General features: G+C 41.0%; 1 protein-coding gene across 18 annotated transcripts in view; it reads left to right on the forward strand.

Moving 5' to 3' along the window:
• MICAL2 (microtubule associated monooxygenase, calponin and LIM domain containing 2) overlaps positions 1–21,676 on the forward strand; it is a 139,926-nt gene that overhangs the window by 21,447 nt on the left and 96,803 nt on the right. For all 18 annotated transcript variants that reach the window (XR_014505905.1, XR_014505906.1, XR_014505907.1 and 15 more), the window contains exon 2: positions 9,479–9,836. Coding sequence is in view for 13 of the 18 variants with exons in the window: in XM_083417204.1 (XP_083273330.1) it covers positions 9,537–9,836 (300 nt within the window). In the remaining 5 variants the exon portion in view is untranslated. The remainder of the gene's footprint in view (positions 1–9,478; positions 9,837–21,676) is intronic.

The following is a 21,676-nucleotide window of genomic DNA, read 5'->3' on the forward strand; positions in this document are numbered from 1 at the left end:
CACCTTTTAACTACAGATTACACCTCCCTCCACACTCCCATCGCAGTGTTTACACCTATGGTCATAGTTTAGCCTTCAGTCATGTGCCTTCATCTATGTGCAGTGGTGTAGACTGAGTTCGTTCCATTTTAGGCCAAGTGGTAAGCATATGGGGCTCAATGAGATAAGCAGCTTAGGAGGCCTGCTGATTCTTGGGAAACTAAACAGACCCCCTGCCATAAACTGAAAATCTATTGTCCTTCATCCATATTTCTAATTGCTGCTCCTTACATCCTTGGCTTTGTCCTCATCGGTATTTGCAGAAATTTTGGGAAGGGAACTAGATGGGATTCCATGGACAGGGTTTGCTCCTTTCATGTTATTTAGAAGCAACGTGAATGTAATTGGCTCCTGTATGTTGAGGATTTCTCATCCCAGTTGATCTTCTCTGCCTCTGGGTGGATGTTGGGGAACCTAGAGAAACAAGCTTTGCTTGTAGGTGAAACAAATAGCTGGAATGGCTGGCAGGTTTGGGCCTGTCATCCCTGTGCTTATGCCAAACTTGTTTCTGGCAGTTGTTTAGCAATACTACAGCTGATAAGATCTTGATAAGGTTGGCTGGCTAACGTTAACGTTGATATTTTCAGTACACATTATAGATTGATGTTATGTCAGGAGGTTGCTGCTATAAAAGGAGCTGAATTCTTTGTGTCTGTCTACACTGTGAAAGATGCATGGTGGATACCTATGAATGTAGTGATATTTTCAGGAAGGGAGTCAGGGAAGTTACGACAATGATGGTGACAAGAGGAGAAGTTGTAGACTTATTCAATGCAGATACCTTTCTCGGTTCAATTAGTACCCACCCAAGTGTTCAGAAATGTCACATTTTGGTTCTATAAAAATTCATAATTTGTCCCTAAGATTGGCCTCTTCGTCTGAGGATTGGAGTCGCCAAATATAACACCATTAAGAGAAGAAGAAAAAAAGAATCCAGAGGAAATTTGGGAAATTAAATGTAAAATATTGCTTGAGTTGAAAGATTGTACACTGAATATTGCAGGCTTTAAAAATTAGAGCAGAATTTTACTTTAAAAAAAAACCCTACTCAAAAGAACTCCAACCATGCCTGATAATAGTAAACAGTATGTAAAGCATATTAGTGAGAAGATTCTAATTCACCCACTTTTTTAATTTACTGGTAGGTGATCAGAATATGCTGTATACCTTATTAGCAGAAATTGCCATTAACAATGCACTGGGAGATAATGAACTTAATCTCGAGTATAGTTAATTAAAAATCTGATGAAGTGGAAGGGAGAATAATGCATAACTTGATTAAATTACTCTTGAACCTTCAAGCCATGATATTCCTGACAATGAAGGAAAAGAGTTTTGGGTGTGGACTACTTCTGGAGCTTTCCCCTAGTGAACTACCAACTTGTATTTCAGTGCTAAGCCGGGTTGTGTCAAATTCTTAGTTTTAATGCCATTTACTGATTTGTTATAAATACATAATTGTTGATTTAGGCTATCTCTTTGCCTTCAAGATTAGAGAGAAAGAAACTACTCCTTTGTCCTCTTCCTCTTTTTAGCAAGATCAAGATGATGATGAAAGGGACCCATCCAGATGGACTTAGTTCCTCTTTAAGGGATGCGGTTACTTGTGGCTTTTATCTCAGACTTCAGTCATTGCTACTTAGTGATATGCAAAGCATTCACTTTATTACTTCAGCTTCAAGTTTTAAAGGGCCAACAAAGCTTTGGTGGTTGATTAAAAATGATGGGGCTGTTAGTTAACCACATGCATATGGGTTGTGTCTTTTTAAAAAAGTATTGCCGCAATATGCAATGACAAAATAAAATGAAGATGGCCCTTCTAAGAATGAGTGGAATCCGAAATTTGGTAAACAACTTGCAATATTTCCACTTTCCAGAAGGAAGTGATTATTGCATGGCTCTTCCTTTCCCTGGTCTGTAAAACATACATGTTATGAAAGACACACACGCACACACCTAACCCCGTCAATGTATTACTCATGTGTAGGGCATAAGTGTATAAAGTCAGGCCCTGCTTTTAGCCCTGCCTGGAACATTGCTTCCTTCTCATTTTTTGAGAAGAGTGTTCAGCATGTGAACACCTGCCTTTGAGTAGGGGCTTTGGAGGACCAGGGCACCTGACCATGTGGTATCTCAGTTGTGAGGAGCCTCTACAGTGGTACCTCGGGTTAAGTACTTAATTTGTTCCAGATGTCCGTTCTTAACCTGAAACTGTTCTTAACCTGAAGCACCACTTTAGCTAATGGGGCCTGCTGCTGCTGCCGTGCCACTGGAGCACGATTTCTGTTCTCATCCTGAAGCACTATTTCTGGGTTAGCGGAGTCTGTAACCTGAAGCGTTTGTAACCCGAGGTACCACTGTACTTGCAAGCAGGTGCTTGCATGCTGGGCTTGCTTCTCGCACAGCCACACACAGTGAAAGGATGACACAACAGGGGTGGCTCTAAAAGTTCCTTACTCTACACACTTATGGCCATATGTGAGTAACATGTGACTAAGGCTCCAGTGCTTAGGTATTTGAGCTTTTCCTTACTGAGCACCAGAGCAAATACTGGCAAACATTTTTTTTTTAAAAAGGAAATGGTTAAAAAAAACCAACCAACACACACACTCTTCTTCAATGCTCCAACACTGTTTGACTGCAGGAATTTACAACTATAGCTAGAAGGTTTTCAGAGTGAACTTTGCAATCAATTAACGTGAATTTGCTTCACATCTTGGAAAGCGCTTCCCATGAGGATCATAATATCAGGCTAATTTAGTTCAATATAAAATGGTTGTGGGTAGCTTTTCTATAAAACATGGAGGCTATTTTAAAACTTTTTTAAATTAAAGGTTGCCAGATAGCTTTAAAGCTAACTTTAGTTAGCCTTACTGTGTGTCTTGGATGCGATTTAAAGCAAAGGCAGGAAATAAAGGCAGGGTGAATGCTTAGCCTTTGTAATAAAAAGAAATTGGAGCACCACATAGGGACTTGCTTTAGCAGTGCTGACAATATCCCAGGAATATAACATGGAAAAAACATTATGTCCAGGAATTGAGCTAAAAGTTAAGATTACTGTAAATGAAGCAGCACGGTGATAAAAAATATACAGTGACCCATAAATACTGTTTAGGAGAGAATATGTGTTAACCACTGAATTATGGTGTATAAATGCTTTAGGGCAGTATTTTCCAGACTTCTAGTCCTGGGATACAGTCCCTCCCCCATTAAAGTTTGGAGGCTCAGTCCACTGTACTCTCATAGAAAAACGTGTATCTGCTTTCCTAGATCAATAGACAAGCATCTTCCTTAGAAATACTGTACAGGTTAGCATAATGAAGACTCAGGGTTGAGGCAGGATTGCTGGGCAAGGTGGAGATTCAGCCTGTTAGTTGCAACATGAGCTGTGCTGCTCCCTTAGTCATTGGCCGTAGATCATAGGAGCATGCTGGCCCATCTAGTCCAGCATCCTGTTCTCACAGTGGTCATCCAGATGTCTGAAGGAAACCTGTCAAGCAGGACCTGAGCTATCCATCAACCCCTATTGTCTCTCCTAGTATTTCACTGGTTCTTAACTGCAGTCTGGGCAATATAGTGGTTTAATTTTCTGAGGTACACATCATCCTCTCTTTCAGCACACAGAGTAGGGCTCAGTACTTTAGGGGATACTCAAGGTAAGGTTGGTGGATTCTATCCCAGACAAGAGGACTGTGGTGAATTTACCTCTCTCTGTATGTGGAGAACCATATTTGATTTACCGTACCACTGCTGATTTTCCAGGTGTCTGGTGGGATTCCTGTTTTGCTCCCACTGCCAACCACTCTTGCATTTCAAAACCTCCTAACCACTGCCACCAGGCATTGAGACTATGCTGCTTAGCAAACGGTATAATGAATGGTTATTTCTTATTCACTGTAAAAGTAAAATAATGTAAATACTATATTCAGTTGGCTGCTGTTTCTTTAAGGCTTCTACAGCTAGGTAACAGCTAACTTTCAGCCACCAATGGATACTAGGAGATCCCAAGCCTGACTTTCAACATTCTATAAATATTTGAAACTTGGGATTGCTGTGATATTTGTAGCCCTTCCTGTATTCTCTGACTTGGCTGAATAGGCAGTGTGCACTAGTAGGGTTTGTACATACAGCCCTTATATATGAAGAGATTAAATTTAATATTTATGTCCTGCTTTTCTGTTAAAATAATACACAAAGTTGCTTATAGTGGAAAACCAAACACAACATAGCAAAATGAAACATCAGAACACTAAAGTTGCATATATAATATAAAAACAGTGTTGGGAATCAGAATTTCTCCTGGTTGCTGTTCCTTTTGCTGCTTCCAGCAGAGCAGAGTCTCTGGGGTTCTGACTTGGTTCCACTAAAGGATCACTCCAAAGGGTTGCTTTTCCTTTGGCAGTCACTTTCCAGGCAGCAGTTCCTCCTTCTGGTGGTGTCCTTCATGCTATTTTGGATTTCAGTTTTTGGCTGTGGGTTAAGTCATCCTTTGTGACCTCATAATTTTAAATTCTTTTAAAATAAACCATTTCAATATTGCTGAGAATTAAAATCATTAATACATGGTGATTTGTGTTCCAAGACCTGCTGTCACCATCTTCAAAAGTGCATGGTGAGCTTCCCTAAATACACAGAAAATTATGGGAGAGCAACAGCCCACAAGACTTCTGCTTGTTTGGTTCTCTTTCAGTCAGACAGCATTGGTGGTGCAGTGGGGATGGAACTTTTCATGCTGAGAACTAGTGGTGGAATTTAGGAAGAAGAAAAAAACATTTAGAAACTATGGCACAGGACCTCATGCATCTAGTGGCCACCATCCTGAGGCTTGATAGAATGAGACATTTTTCCTTAGAGGATCTGAAGTGGCGCCAGCTAAACCTGGGAGGTGTCTTTCCTTGAAACAGCTGAACCCATGTGACTTTCTAGCTTTGGACATTGGCAGACTGTATAGCATCAGCCTACAACTCCCAGCATCCCTAGCCATTGGCTATGCTGGTTGGGGCTGGAGTTGGAATCCAGCAGCATCTGGAGAGTACCAAGTTGGCCACCACTGCTCAAGGTGCTCTGTATGGACAAATGAGTTTGGGCACAACTAGAGCAGTGCAGGGGAAATGGCAAAATGCTTAAGATCCACTGGGAAACTGCCTTACTATGCCTGGTCAGACCATTGGTCCATCTGGCCCAGTATCTTCTACTCTCAGGAAGCAACTCTCCAGGGTCTCTCCCCCTCCACTACCTGATCCTGTTAACTGGGAATGCCATGGATTGAACATGAATCTTTTTGCATGCAAATCAGGCATTGAGCTATTGTCCCTCCTCAGTGTTTCCTTCCCAAGTGTTCCACTAGGTTTTGTTCAACCATAACATAGACAGGCCCCTGCACCCGAAGAGTTAGCCTCAAAAATAAAAGGGAATAGATGGCCTGAAACATATGTGCTGTAAGAAATGCAAGGCAAATTACCATAGTATTGCAGTATATAAGCACTAGCTTGCAGTGCACGGCTGTGCAAAGTGCCGAGCAAGAGAAATGATCTTTTCAGAAGGGTTGCTGACTTGCTTGCAAAGCTTTGCTTACTGTATTATAAACACTGGGTTAAGAAGAAGAATAGCAGCTCATCATTTCGAAAGAAAGAGGTGATGGAGAAAGGCCAAAGCAACAGATTCTACAGAGGTTCTGTCACTGCTCCTGATAATACTAACTCAAAGCCTTAGAAAAAAAGAAGTTTCAATCCAATCCTTTTGGAAGTACCTATGCACAGAAGGCTCTCCAGCAGGCAGAAAAAAATCCCTGTTCCTGTTTCCCTCTTTTTCCACAGTGTGTGCATATGAGTGGTCAATGCAGTGGGCTATTGTGAGGATAAACGTGTTTGCAACATCCATAAGCCTCTCCAGCTTTTCTTCATTTGGGTAGTTAAGGAGTGCTAGAGAAGTGGGCTGCGCAGGAGCTCATGAGGAATCGTAACGGTGTGACATGCTGAATGCAGTTGCGTGTACCCCACAGAGCAGAGCTGGGTGGGAAGAGATACTTGTGGTGTAGTGGTTAAGAGCAGTGCACTCGTAATCTGGTGAACCGGGTTCGCTTCCCTGCTCCTCCACATGCAGCTGCTGGGTGACCTTGGGCCAGTCACACTTCTTTGAAGTCTCTCCGCCCCACTCACCTCACAGAGTGTTTGTTGTGGGGAAGGAAGGGAAAGGAGAATGTTAGCCGCTTTGAGACTCCTTCGGGTAGTGATAAAGCGGGATATCAAATCCAAACTCTTCTTCTTCTTATGGCCCCTCATAATTTGTCCATGCAGAAGCACTGTTCTGAAATAGGACAAAATTGAGACTTACCAAAACGATGATTGTTGGATGCACACTGATGTTCTTGTCTCACTGAATGGCTTGATGGAGACTGAAAGCTTTCCATCACGTAGTACAACATCCAGTTTATGTTTTGGTAGCGAATGTGCCATGTGTACGTATCCCCTTCATTTTTGTAAATTATTGCAATCATATAAGACTATTTGCCTCTCCTTCTCTCAACTTCAAATCCAAGTACAATATCAAGCATTTTTGTGATTTTGAAATTAGAATCCATTATAGTAATGGGGCAGCAATCTTGTGCATTTTCTTTTGCATTGCCGAATAAAGTATAGTTAATATTATGAGCTGGGAGAGTGATGGATTAGAATTCTCTGGTTAGTACAGATAAAATAATAGGGGGCTGCGGAGACTCTAGGAAGAGGGGAGGTTGTTCGGTGGAGCTCATGTTCTGTAATGAATGAAGAACAATCTTGCTCAAGTAAGCTGCAGGCACCAATTTGATGCCCTCCAGATGTTGCTGGACTTTATCTTCCATCATTCTTGGCCAGTGACCGTGCTTGCTGTAGCTGATGGGAGTTGGGGGAGTCCAACAACATTTGGAAGGCATCACGTTGACTGTAGTGAGGTAAGAAATGTCTACCAATATTACCAGTGTAGGGAGAGAGATTTTATACTTTGACTGCTCTGTTTCACTGCAATTATTTGGCAATGCCTTTTATCCAATTCTTCTTATTTCTTTTTTTAAAAGTTGATTTTAATTGAAGTTTTATATTTATGCATGTACAACATAAAAAAAATCTGACCAAGCAGAATAACGTACCATTCATGAGAATGTCAAGTATAGAATTACCAAATAGCACCTTATAAACCCCTTCCACTTCATGACTTGAGTCGCTAGAGGTTGCAACAGGATCCCATCCTTTTTCAGATAGGATATGAAAGCCCCCCAGATAAGCGGAAATTTATCTCTTCTGATTATCACTCTCACAACATGGCTTTGATAAGCAAGTTTCTTCAATAAGGCCATGCTCTAAAAAAATTCCAAGCCAATCTTTGATAGAAAATCCACATTTTCTAATTACCAGCAACTGCTAAATGAGTCGCAGTGAGGTAATGTGACCAACTCCCAATGAATCAACTTTTGCTCCTAAGAAGATTGGATCTTTAGAAGCACCAAGGATTGATCAGGCAGAATAATTTGCCCTGTGATAGATGAAATTCTGCGCTCCAAAATAGAAGGCCTCTGTGTTCCTCCTGGGCAGCATTGCTAAAAACATTATGGTACTGTTGGACATTTGACCAAACTGTGGGAGGCAGTGGAAGACAGGAGTGCCTGGCGTGCTCTGGTCCATGGGGTCACGAAGAGTCGGACACGACTAAACGACTAAACAACATCAACTGTTGGACAATGTTGCTAAAAGATGAGATTATGGGTATAATTAAAGCAGTTGCAATGTGTCCCATGAGGATTATCTCATTGGTATGCTCAGCCACAAAAAAGATATATTTTCATTAAAAAGTAATAAATAAATTGAGTAATAAATATTCTGCAGAAATATACATGTCACATCAGACCTTTAAAAAAGTTGTGTTAATTGTCTGAGCTTGACAGAAACAATTCCCTGAAAATACTTAAAAATACCGAGGAGCTTCACTTTTGTGATCTTCTGTTCTGGGCAGGAATTTTATCCATGCTTGAGGCTCAGACAGCTTTACAGATGTAGGGTATCAATGCAAAGGAGAATCATGTACTAGAATAAACAGCCTGGTGGAAAGGGAACAGGAATTTATTCTGTCATAGTGCAGAGTGAGCATCCTTCATAAACACTGTTGTCTATCCAAATAAATTGTGCAAAAAAGGATGCCTCAAGAATGCATTGTGCATAATACATCAGGGTGTGGGTGGGTGTTGGACGAATAATCCTATAGTAACCCAAATCCTCTAACAGGTTGGATGTTACAAATGGTTAGTGAAACACAAGTTCTTGACCTTTGAAACATTTAACCATGAGTTAATGTCTGATGTGACTAGACTGTACTTTGCCCTATTAAGTTGTAACCTTACATGTACTTCTAAAACAGTACAGCCAATTCAGTACAGAATGAGAAGGTGAGGGAAACCATTGCGATTGCCACCTTGTGAAGAGAGCCTATAAAGATTGTTCCCCGCTTTTAATGTGATGTTTCCCAAGGATGTGTATTTTGGCAACAGCATAGCTTGTTTGGGAACTCGGAAGATTTTGGTTTTGTGTGAAATAATTTTGGGGGTAATTTTGAAGACACAAATGGTAGGAAGGGGAAAGTCAAGCAGCACCTTCGCTTGTTGCTGTTCCTGCTGTCTTACAAGAAACTATACAACTGATCAACAAGTGTATGCTGAGCATCAGTTAATTATTGTTAAATTAAACATATTGCTCGGATACTGCTTGATGAAATCCTGGGAATCTCAATTTTCACAGTTTGAAGGGTCAGTATGCTTACAACCCTTAAAGTAAGAAAAATACTGGGTGATCTGATAGTAACAAATGCTAAGGACATTTTGAAAACCGCGCTCTAGGAAAGTGGGAAAGAAGCAGTAGGTTGTCACTGAAGAAGGTAAATCTGCCATCCTTTCTATTGCAGTTTTGCAAAAGTAAGCATTAGGTCCAGTTGCGGATGACTCTGGGGTTGCGGCGCTCATCTCGCTTTACTGGCCGAGGGAGCCAGTGTACATCTTCCGGGTCATGTGGCCAGCATGACTAAGCCGCTTCTGGAGAACCATAGCAGCTCACGGAAACACCGTTTACCTTCCCACCCGAGTGGTACCTATTTATCTAGCACTTTGACGTGCTTTCGAACTGCTAGGTTGACAGGAGCGGGGACTGAGCAACAGGAGCTCAACCCGTTTGCAAAAGTAGCTAGTTATAAATAAAACAGAGCAGAAGCATCTTATTTGGGAATTCTCCTTCACATAGGATACACAATTTGCTGAAAACTACTGTGTTCAATTATTCGGAAGTGTTTGTCCCTCAAGGTCTGTAGCTTATTCCCACAATGTGCTTTGTATCCCGCAGGCTTCTTAACCTGTAGTTTGTAAGGATTTGAATCTTGTCCTAAGGTGGCACTAACTTGACCTATATCTGTCTCTTCCTAGGTGTTACATGCTTGCGAAAACCTGATAGCATATTTCAGCTGAACCCCAGCCTAAGAGCATGCCATTAGGATATTCTTCTTTTACTGCTTGGAACATGGGGGAAAAGGACGATGAGAAATATAGCCAAGCTGGCCAAATATTTGAAAACTTTGTCCAAGCCTCAACATGCAAAGGTACAATCCAGGCCTTTAATATCCTCACTCGTCAACTTGAACTAGATCCTTTGGACAACAGGAACTTTTATACAAAACTTAAATCAAAGGTGACCAGTTGGAAGGCCAAAGCCTTGTGGAACAAGCTAGATAAAAGAGCAAGCCATAAGGAATATAAGCGTGGGAAATCTTGTGTGAACACCAAGGTAAGATCATAGACTTTAATTCTGATGCTCTGTTTTGAAAGTTGGACCCTTGCTTTTTCTGCATGTCAATGTTGTGCTGTTCAAGTTGCAGATTGTGCCTGGTAGCCACAATTTGGAAGTGTGCAACTGTCACTGCATCTGTTAACTGCTTTAATTACTCCCCCCCCCCCCCCCCCGTGATGACCAGCATATATTTCATGCTTTTTATGGTCTATTTTTGGATCACTTCCCTCATCTTCGTATGTTTTTGGAACGTTCATTGGCTTATCTCCTCTTGCAGGTAGTCTATCAGAAGTCCCCTTGGTTTATTCCACTGCCAATTCATATGCATAGTCTGCCATAATCTACAGGTTGTGTGCATTTGTCTTTCATCATCAGATATATATATTTTTATATGTGTGTTTCTAATTACTTTAATATTTACAGTGGTGAAGCAAAATGCAACCACAAGAATGTGATGATTTAACACTTAAGTTTGTGATGAATTAAAATCTAATGTGCCTGTCTATGGTTGCCTCATCTATTTCTCTTTCGAAGAGGCTTATCTGCATGTGTTACTTCATTCAAATCAAATCCAGGAGAGGAAGGAGTGTGGGAAACTCATCTGGCTGATAACCCACAGCATCCCTGCAGTTTCTGCTAGTTGGCCTAACAGGAAGTTGTCAGTGAGTTTATATCACAGCCTAAAGGAAGCATCTTGTCAAAAGGCTGAGCCTCGGGGGGATTGGGTAGGCCTTTCAGTCTGTTAAGCTTTGATATTTCATTCAGCATCCTTCTGTAATTTGCAGGACTTTGTTTATTATTGTATTTGTATAATATATGTCCTCGAGCTCTGAGCAGTGAATATGGGATTATCCCATTTCCCCCTGAGGAATGGCTCTTCATGATACTAGGGGCAGGGGTGGAGAATGAGAGCAGTGGACAGAATATGAATAAATGAAACAAGCACAATGTTAGCTAATATATTAGCTGTATCTGTCACTTAAACTAGCCCATAAATGACCCAGATTTGTTTTTACTGCTTATCGGTGTAAGCAGCCTGAATATATGAAAATGCTTAATCTGGGGAATGCAAATGAAAACACTGGCTATGGACTGCAGGCTTACTGTGGCTATCTAGCAAGCATTCCTTGCTTATGATTCATAGTCTGCTGTGAAAATATATCTATGGCACATGAATGATAGGAAGCGCATCCAGACAAGAGCAACTCCCCAGTGATTACTTTGACGTCATGCTGTTTTTGGGAGGTTAAACGTACCAGCCTGTGAACTAGCACCTTAATAGATCCATCATGGTAAAATGACTTGCCAGCATAGGAGTAATTGCAGGGAAGCTGGTGGGCTTTCAGAAATGGGATGGAATATATTTGCATATTGAACAGGGAATGAGTCTCACTGTGGATTCAAGAGTCAGGGAACTGAACCCAGGCCAGTGACTGTGGTCCAGTGTGAGAAAGTCCAGTTCAAATCCTTGCAGTGCCATGAAGATCGGTGTGGTCTTCTTCAAAGTCAAGTCTCAGTCTAACCTACCTTTTGATACTTTATTATGATGCTAACCAATGTATGTTAAGCATCTTCCAAGTATTAACATTAGGGCAATAAAATTATGCTATAAAAATTACGCTTCAGGCTTTGTGCTAGAGAGAAAACATAAAAGATAAAGAGAAGCTCAAAGGTGCATGTTTGTGCCAATACAGAGGAAAAAGTAGAAATGGAAACAGGGCGCTCACTTATATTAACTACTGAGGCTTTTTTCCTGGCATTGCAAGCCGAAGCAACAATGATAGCTTTAAGCCTCACATCTGAAAAGTCTCTTGAAAACTGATAACTTGTCAGAAAAAATGTAGTTTTTAGCTTTCTGTCCAAGCTATGCCAAAACCAGGAGGAGTTCTCAGGAACATAGAAAGCTGCCTTAAACTGAGTCAAACCCCTTGTTCCTTCTAGCTCATAGAATCATAGACTTGTAGAGTTGGAAATCCAGAAATGTGCAGGTGGCCCATATGGTGATCAGGCCTGTGACATTGTCATTATCAGCACCACACTCTAACCAACTGAGCTAACTGCTCAGTTGGTTAGAGTGCTCACTGCTCACTGACTTGCAGTGGTTTTCCAGGGTTTCACACTGGGGACATTCTCAGCCCTATGTAGAATTGAAGCTGGGTTTTCTGCATTGAACGCAAATGCTCTTCTCACTTAGCTACAGCCTTACCGTTTGTGGATGGTTTAGTTGCTAGCTTCCTGAAGGTTTCATAGTTTACTAACTTGACTATGGGTCATCTACAGGGGTCAGCAACCTTTTTCAGCCGTGGGCTGGTCCACCATCCCTCATACCATGTGGTGGGCCAGACTATATTTTGAAAAATAATAATGAACCAATTCCTATGCCCCACAAATAATCCAGAGATGCATTTTAAATAAAAGGACACATTCTACTCATGTAAAAACACATTGATTCCCGGGCCATTTGCAGACCAGATTGAGAAGGTAATTGGGCTGTATCCGGCCCCCAGGCCTTAGGTTGCCTACCCCTGGGTCATCACATATGTGCAGTAGACTTCCATTTGCCTAAAGAGACTTGCCCTTCCTCTCCTCTTCATGCAGCCTGCATGATCCTGCTTAGCTTCAGCAAGTTGATGGCCTCATGTGTCTTCATATCATACTCAGGCCCATTACATTTCTTGATTCAGGAAGACTATGTGTAGGGTACAGGGGAGGTAGGTACTATCTGGATGGTCCCACAGAGCACTTCAATTTTATCATGGCTTTTATGAGACGATGCTTCACTGAATTACTCATATCCTGAGTAAGGAAGAGTATGTAGGAAGAGTATGTAGATTACTTTCCAAACCAAACTAGGTGGCAAGCAGAGCTTACTCATGTCTGTCTGCTAGTACAATTAATTCTATGCTGATCACGTAACATTTCTTCCATCCACCTGATTATTACTCAGGCCTTTTTGTTATGCTGAACAATTAGAACTGCTGCGCTAGGGGAAAAGTAAGCTGTCCTCGGTTATTTCATTGTGTTAATTTTTCTTTAACATTAATTACTTTTCAAGAAGGTTAGCTGAGGTGTGTCTATAAAAGAAGATTTTTTTTGATTATGTGATTCTGGTTGGAACTGATCCTTGCTGACAAAGTCTAGGCAGGCTGTTGTCGATCCTGCCAGATGAAGAGTGGAAAGAAGTGAGGGGACTTCTTATAAGTGTTGTCCTGATTAGTGCTGGTAATTTCATTCCTTCTCCCTTTCAATAGTGTTGGGGTGAGACAAGTAACAGGCATGCTGTGCTACTGAGGTAATTCCAGATGTCTGGAGTTGGTATGCTAGTTTTAACTTCTGCTGTGCTGTCTCAGGCCATTGTGATCTGTGACTGTATAGAGGTGACCCTTCAGTTCTGTGAAAATGACTAGGGCAAAGCCCTGGCTTAACTTCACAGGAAATGTGAAGGCGGGTGACTTTAAAAATAACAACAACATTGACGAACATGCTTTGCAGTGGAGCGGAAAAAGTCAACTCTGTTTGTCCAGGCCAAACATCATCCAGAATGATAAAGCAAAGTAAGATGTTCTGAGAATAACAGTGGCATTAGCTTGTTGCTTATATGAAAAACTGATGCTGTTGAACTAGTCCCAGAACACAGCTGTTAAAGGCAATATATTATTTCTTGTTCCTTTTCGCTTCCTTGCTTTAATTTGCAACTTTTAAGAATCTTTGGTTATCAATGTATAATTGGGAATTCATATAGGCATGCCTCTTTTTTCTCTATCCAGGTAATATAAAAGTGTTGTCACATTTTAAAATACTGGTATGACAGCACACCTGTAGTCTGCCTTTTGAGAGGGAAGAGAGCCAAGTGAACTAGATAAACAAACTATTCCTACTTAACTTCACTCCTACCACCAAGTGGATACCTTAATTTATCCTTTGGCTACCTCCACTAAATATTCCTTTTATACAGTGGTATCTTGGGTTACAGACGCTTCAGGTTACAGACGCTTCAGGTTACAGACTCTGCTAACCCAGAAATAGTACCTCAGGTTAAGAACTTTGCTTCAGGATGAGAATAGAAATCGTGTGGTGGTGGCGGCGCGGCGGCAGCGGGAGGCCCCATTAGCTAAAGTGGTGTCTCAGGTTAAGAACAGTTTCAGGTTAAGAACAGACCTCCAGAATGAGTTAAGTTCTTAACCGAGGTACCACTGTACTTTTGGACTTTAGGTGCCATAACCTACTCCCTATATTGGCTAGAGTAGTATGGTGCTGAAGTGTGGCGTAACTAACAATGCTTCAATCCATGTTTTCTTTATGCTTTTATTAAAGGTTTTAGTAAAGCAACAAACAGTTTTTGATAAAATTATTTTAGTAAGAAACCTATTTCACTCAGCAGAAAATAAAATGGGGTTGGTATCTCAAGAGTGAAGTTGAAACCATCCGCACTATATATTGCTGACATCAAGCTATGAAGTGTTTAGTAAGGAGTAAAGCAAGATGTTTAGTGAAGGAGCTCAAGCAACAGGAAGCATTGTATAGCATCAAGGGTTAATTTCAGGCAGGAGATGCCATGATGCTCAATGGTGGAGCAGAATGTAATGGCCAATAAGTAGGCTGGAAAGCAGCCTATTTTAGATGGATGTGATGTGGTAGGAAACTCAGAACTTAGAACTCAGAGGTTTTCAACCTGTTTGAGTCCACGGCTCCCTTGACCAACTACGTTCTTTCTGCAGTACCCCTGTGGGGCTCGGGAGCCCAGTTATGTCACTCCTTCCCTGCAGAGCTGGCAGCCTCTCACTCTTTTTCGAACACCTTCCCTTGTGCATCCTGTTCCCTTAGCATCCTTTCATCTCACCTCTGCTTGGCAGTCCTCCAGGCAGCTGCTGTTTCTGTCCCTCACCTCTAAGCTGCCCCTCCCCCAAGAGACGTGCCTCACAGAGGCACCATTCACCTGTGGAGATTATAGCCAGGGCTGCTGCAATAAACAGCTTTGCAGAGGCAGAGATGTGAGAGGGTATCAGAGGAAGGAGCGAAGTAAAGGGACAGTGGCCAGTCTTGCCTATGGCACCCCTGACCATCATTCAAGGCACCCCAGGGTGCCACGATACACTGGTACCATGAACCACTGTCCTAGCCAACTAGAGAATGACCTGTCTCAACAATGATTTGACTCAAGTTTGAGATTCTTTCTCACAACCAAGTGAAAACATGTGAAGCATTTTTGGGCTTGGTAGGATAATGTCTTGGTAACTTTTTAGGTCATGATTCAAATCTAGAAGCACACTGTTAAAAAGAGACTTGTTTGAGAGATGTTGGTATGATTGGACTTTACAGTTGGTGGTTTATAACTGAGATGTTGGTATGACTGGCATTTATAACTGAGATTATCTAAGCACACCTTTTGTTCTGTATCTCTATATATTTTCTTTTTTGGCGGTTGGTAGATAGAAAGGCTGTTAAGTTATTTGAACAAAAATGTTTGCAGAAGAACAAAATCACACCACATTCATTTTTTGTGTTTAGATTGGCTTGTGGCTTAGTTTTCATGCATTAGGGTGTTTTTTTTAAGGAGCTAGTTCTTGTTTTGAGAAGTATCGGTGATGAAAGGATACATAGGAGACTCAATTTTCTGAAAATGGAGTGATGTATTAGACTCTTGGTACATATTGTTTTAAAGCATTAAATTAGGTTAAATTACATCAGTGAGAGCAGTTTTTTCTGGCATTTGATTATTGCATAATGAGACCACTGCAGATCATGCATAGCACAGATGCTTTGTAACTATATAATTTATATCCTACCAACTCTGATTCTGTGAGACAGTTGGCTATGGTTTCAGACAGTTCAGCTAACTTTTTTTCAGGGTTTTTAAAAAATAGAATAAGTGGGGTTGATTTTTGAACATCAAAACACCATCTACCAGGTGTTACATAAAAACACATTCTTTCTAGAAGGGAGACACAGCAAGGTCAGGTGATGAATGAGAAGTCAGTAGTGGAGATGGGACAGCAATGTATCATGTGGGGTAAAACTTTGAGACTGGGGAGGTGGGATAAATGCCGTTTGTCTTGATTGTAATGAGTAAATGATGAGGGAAGTTTCTTGCTGGACCAATAGTTAAAACAAGGTTTAAAAAGTGTGGTTAGAACAAACTATAGTTCCTTGAGTCCACTGAAAATAAGTAACTGTGGTTTGTACCATTGTAAAAGCAGAAACTTTCTCTCTTAGTGCATAGAGTAGAACTCAGGCTCACTCATTATCAGATATAAACCATGATTTAGATCTGAGTTGTATTTCTTCCTATGGCAACATGTTGAAACCTCTTGTATGGTAAGTGTTTCCCTTCAAAAGAATGGACCACATTATATTTATGGCAGTAAGTGGTTTTTAAAAAATAAATGTGCTTAGGAATCAGGTGGAGTTGTTTTGGATAGAAACAGAAAGTTAGAGAAGGGTGTCAATGAAGCAGAGCTGTTACTTCTGTAAAAAGCCTACTTCTTTTTCATGTTCAAAGTATGTTCTCAATCAGTAGCATCCATGTCAAGTATGAGAATTCACTGCACTTGACCTTAGCTCAAAGGCTGAAAAGCGATTCACTAGTGAAGCTATTACTACTCTGTTCTCCTTAACCCTTTTGACAGGCTTTCCCTCTCTGTGTCCAGTCATTTTCTTGAAGGCAAAGGATGTTGTAATAACTAGGAGTGCCAGTCTTTGATTTAAACCTGTCTGACTTGCCTCAGCATTTCTTGTGCCACTTTAAGTAGTCTTGTGACAAAAAAAGGACTTTGCTTCTGCTCACCTAGGTGATATAAGAGTTTCAGTCCTACTACATATGTTGTGATCCTTGTACAGGTCTACTTTTTCTCTTTTTACAGTTGTTTAATTGTAACCTACTGGAACCCTTTGAATAACCACATATCAAAATGCCCTTTGCCTTACAAAAATTATCCTTTGGGAGGGAAAAGGTATGCTCAAGCCTCACAGCAATTAGACCCCTACATCCCTGAAGAGTTGCTGCAGAACCTTCCCCTGGAACCCCAATTGAAGGCTAATGCTTCTGGATTATTAATATGGAAAATCAGGCTATCAGTGGCTGGTAGTCATGATGGCAATATGGCTGCGGAAAGTGCTCCTATCCTAGGTGTGGGATATAGTTGGACACTGTGGAAAACAGGATGCTGGGCTAGATAGGCCTTTGGTCTGATCCGAATGGTTCCTCCGTTGTTTGTATGTTAACACAGTTGGAGGAAACTCTTAAAAGTTGTAAGTTTAAATGTACCTAAAATGCATGCTTGAATTTGTTCTATCTGGAATGCTAGAAAGAGAAGATTACCTTAAGCAAAAAAGTTTCACTCTGGCCAAAGCGTTAGAGAAGGCTGGGATTTTTCCATTACAATGAGTTAAGCTACCTGATGACTTGGAAACAGGAAGTGCAGAGCTTCCACAGCAGGAAGCTGAAAGTTAAGAAGCTGTGTCTGCTTGTTGGAGATGTAGTAGCAGCAGCTGCTGCAGCAGCAGCAGTTGCTTAAAGGTTCTGAAGAAACTTAGGGTCTCTCTCAGGGACCAGAGAGAGGAAAGTTTCCTGAACTGCATAGAGGACAGAACCGCATTGCTTGTTTGCAATGTGTTGCTTTGTTATTTTGTAACGTTTAACTTATTGTAACTAGTATTTCGGACGGTCTTGCAGTAGTGCTTTGAAAACTCATTCTTGTGGTGGAGAGAATTCACATAAGGTCCAGATCACAGATTCTGTTGAACAACTGTAACAGAAACCTATCCTTGCTACCGTTCTTGTCACATAGATGCTGCTACTTGCTATTCTTCTATACTTCCCATTTTGAAATGCATATACAGTAGTTGCAGCACTAATTCTACTGGTTGTAAACTGTGTAAACATCTTTATAGCCTGGACATGTTGTTAGAGTAAATTAAAGGTAGTATTCTGGAATTCTGATTTTTCCCCCTGGTGGCTCAGATTATCACATTTGTTTCCTTGTGTGAGAGGATAATGTTTAAAATTCTGTGGGTGGGATTCACCTAATGAACCCTGTCAGCAGAAGCCCTTTTGGGGATTCCCTTCTCTCCTTCTCCCGTTCACTTGCACCTCCTGAAATTGGCTGGGAGGGGGTTGTTGTTCAGGAGAACTCCCCCAGAACAGCATGCAAGGGGGGTGCTGTTGGGCCTGGCAAACTGATACACTTGTGCAGATAGAACATTTGCAGTAGTGTGATGTTGAATTCCACCCAGTGCCCATGACATACCTGTACCTGCAAATGACAGTCATAAAGAGGTATGCCTGCTAGTGATTTTGGCCTGTGTAGTAGTTGCTTGCATTTATCGCCAAGCAACAAGGTGGCAGTCCAGGCAGGAAAGGTTTCATAAAGTATCAAACAAGTTGTAAATGTGTGAAACAGATTCATTGATTTCTTTTCAGTAGGATTATTAACGTAAATGATTTGTTGTCTGATACCCTAACTAGTATTCAAACACTGTTATGTGTTGATGAATCTAGTTAGATTTGTTTTTGTTTAATTGTGTTTCAAAGAAAAATTGATGCGCAGCTGGTATTAGTAATATTTAAAAGTAAAAATAGATTCTTGAATTATCTCTCACATTATATTAAGCAATTATATTGGATTTTAGTTCACTCACGATAATTCACAGTCTGCCACTGACTGGCTTAGATTCTAAAATAGAAGCATCAGCTGAAGGAGCAGTAAGTCTTATGAATCTTTTGGAAGAGACTTTTGCCAAAAATTCTTCAATTTCTACATATAGGGTTAAAGTATGAAAAAGCTCTCTTGTAGGGCAGAGGTTAGAGACTTCTCACTGAAGCATTGCTTAACTGCCTCCTTTTTAGTTGCTGCAGCAGCTGCTGTTCATTGGAAACAAATGGGATTAATTCCATGGAAGTCTCAATTTATCCTGTGAAGTAATTGCCTTTTATCGTGATGGTACTGTGTACTTAAGTCTCACCAGAAAGTGTTTGCCCAAATTTCTGTATTCTACCATCATGCAATAAAAGTTGTATCAAATGATGGCAGCTTGTATAATGCAACGCTTTCCCATCCATTCTCTGAAAACTCCACTGGAGCTAAAAGCCTTCTGTGGGTGAAGGAACACAATTGTGTGAAAGCTCACAATAGGCTTGATTGTGCATGCATGTTTCATTCTGGGTTGTGGTTTCTAAATTAACAGCAAAATGCAGGATTTCCCCCGAGGGAAATAAAAAGGAGGTTCAGTAATGCAAATGTTAATTAGAAAAATATTAATCAACATAGTTTCAAACTTACCTTTGCAGTCTATGAGGATTAGAAACCTGTATTCCAAAATGAAGTATGAGATTTTCAGGATGCTTAGCTTTGTACTGAATATCAAATTATGGATTTATATGAAACTGGAATATTCACATACCTGCAGGGGAGTAGGAAACTATCATGTCTAGACCACTCTGGATGCCAAATGGGCAACAGCTTCCACTCAGACCCAGCTCTTATTCTTTTGAGGTGCAGCCTCTGACGTGCTTGACATCTGTAGTTCTCTCCTATAAAGAGGGCCAATGCAGAGAAATAATGCCTGCTCTCCTCTCCTCTCATTCTCTGCACCCTCTAAATCTCTGGAGGGTTGAGCAATTTATATATTTTTAAAACCCAGCAAGATGGGGACACCTCTTCAGTTCTCTGGCACATGCAGAGGACTTGAGCGAGGGGGAGCCATGGTGATGACAACTTTTGCAGGCCATCTCTCATCTCCCAACGTCCCTTGGGAATCGTATAATGGGTTTTGAACATCATATATGCAAAAAGCCCTATAGGAACTAATTTGTTTGCTTATTTGGGGGGGGGGGGAGAGCTCAACAACTTTTCACTTTGGCAACCCTAGTATCATAGGAAATTGACAATTTGGGGGTTTCATAGAGTAAGTATGGGGGGATTATCTGAGCGATTATCCAATAAAGATTATAAGTGGGTAGAAATAGTTAGGGCTTGTGAGTAGTGTACTAAGTTCAGCTGAAATCAGGAAGTGAATTCTGTTTCTTTTTGTTGTCCCTGACTTCAAATAAAAAATTAGATCCTCTGTTTTTGCATTACTTTTACTAACCTGCATTAAGAAATACATTGAATTGAAATGAATTACTTATTTTATTTTGGATTATTTCTAATCTTACTCAAATAATATCAAAGTGTTGAACAATATAGACTTAAAATACACATGAAAAGCAGCAGTATACCATTTATAACCACATCAGAGAAAGAAACTAAATAGCCGAATACATAGCAGTCACTACAAATGAGTAACAAATCGGATTCCGTATTGCCTCTTCAGTATTTGAGTATTACCTTTGTTGTGCTCAGCAAACATGTAGGTGGGGGAAGCAGTGGGGATGAGTATGCTGTCACCTCACGGTCCAACTCATGCAAGGTGACCTTCTGAAACAGGGAGCCTTCTGTACATGCGAAATCTAAGCATTTTAGAACCCTGCTTTTCCAGAATCCTGAAATGGGGAGGGAGTCTTCTCAAGTCTTCCCATACCACACAGTTGTCCTCAGTGAGTTGAAGGATGATGGAAACAATGATGAACATAGAGTGGAGGAGTGCAGAGCTCGGTTGTTTGCTCCCACTGCCCCCTTCATGCAGTTGCTGAGCCACACATGGCAACACTTGAACTGGACTTGTGTCTAGTTGTGATCAACATGTGGATGGTCTTTGTAGACCAGAGATGGAAACCTAGCACCCTCCAGCTGGCTTGGATATACCAATAGCATAAATATAACCATAATTTAAAAGCCAGCAGGTAGTTTTCAAAGCCATTCTTAAAATGCCTTTCTCTTCTCTGAATTCCAACCCAGCAAGCAGAAGTGAGTGAACTGGTGGGAGGCAAACTCTTCAGCCAGAAGCGCTGAAGCCAAAATTCATTCCTACCCCAAGCTGCTGGTCGAGGCCACTAGGAACCAGAAGGCTGCATGCACAGATCCTAGGAATGGTGCTGGAGGGGATCCTTTGTCCAGCTGTTCTGCTTTTTGCAGGTTGCTTTAGCATTTTATCTCTGCCCTACCACTACTTGTGAGTGGACTCAGCTGGGATTAAAAGAGGAAGTCTGGCATTTTTAGCCTAGTCCAGAAGTTTCTAAAAAGCACAGCTCAGTGGTTGCATTTATTTCCTTATGTAACCTGAGTTCTAAGTGGCTTGGCTTCCTTCCTTCTTTCGCAATTCTTGTTCTGTCCTTTTCATAATTTAATATAGGTAAAAGTCTAAACACTACTGAATTCAGTGTTGTCAAGAGCCCTGCTGCTTTGTCTCCAGAATATTTAAATATCAGCGGTACATTGCCATGTGTAAACTCTGCTTCAATAGGAGATCTTCACAAATAAATCAAAGAGCAAATACATTTGAAGCAAAGATAAATACGTTGCTAGATGGTAACCCCAGATTATGGCTTTAAAAGGTTTGCTGCCTGAAGTGCTTTGGAGCAAATAGGTGGGGCTTTCCCTCTTGTCTGGAGGGATGAAGACATTATTCACTAGAAGGCCTATGTTTGAGTGAGTCGCTTTTGGTAACTGCCATTGTTTATATACATAGATCTTTGTTTGCTTGGGGACTCAAAGTGGATGAAACCATTTATGGTATGCATTTGTTGAGTACAACGAAATACTGTGTACCACTGTTAAGCTGCAAATGCATTAACTCAGAGTTCTCATGTTAATCAGAAAGAGTTTACTGCAAAAACTTCCTAAACTCCTGCCAACTGCCCTGCTTTTCCCAGTCTTGATAGCATCCTGGACTCAGTCTTGTCCATCCGTATAATTGAGTCGTTTGCTACCTTTTCTTATGATAGAAGCTGACACCCTTGC

The sequence above is a fragment of the Podarcis tiliguerta genome (genome assembly GCF_965153285.1).
Source record: "Podarcis tiliguerta genome assembly, chromosome: 1".
Lineage (NCBI taxonomy): Eukaryota > Metazoa > Chordata > Lepidosauria > Squamata > Lacertidae > Podarcis > Podarcis tiliguerta.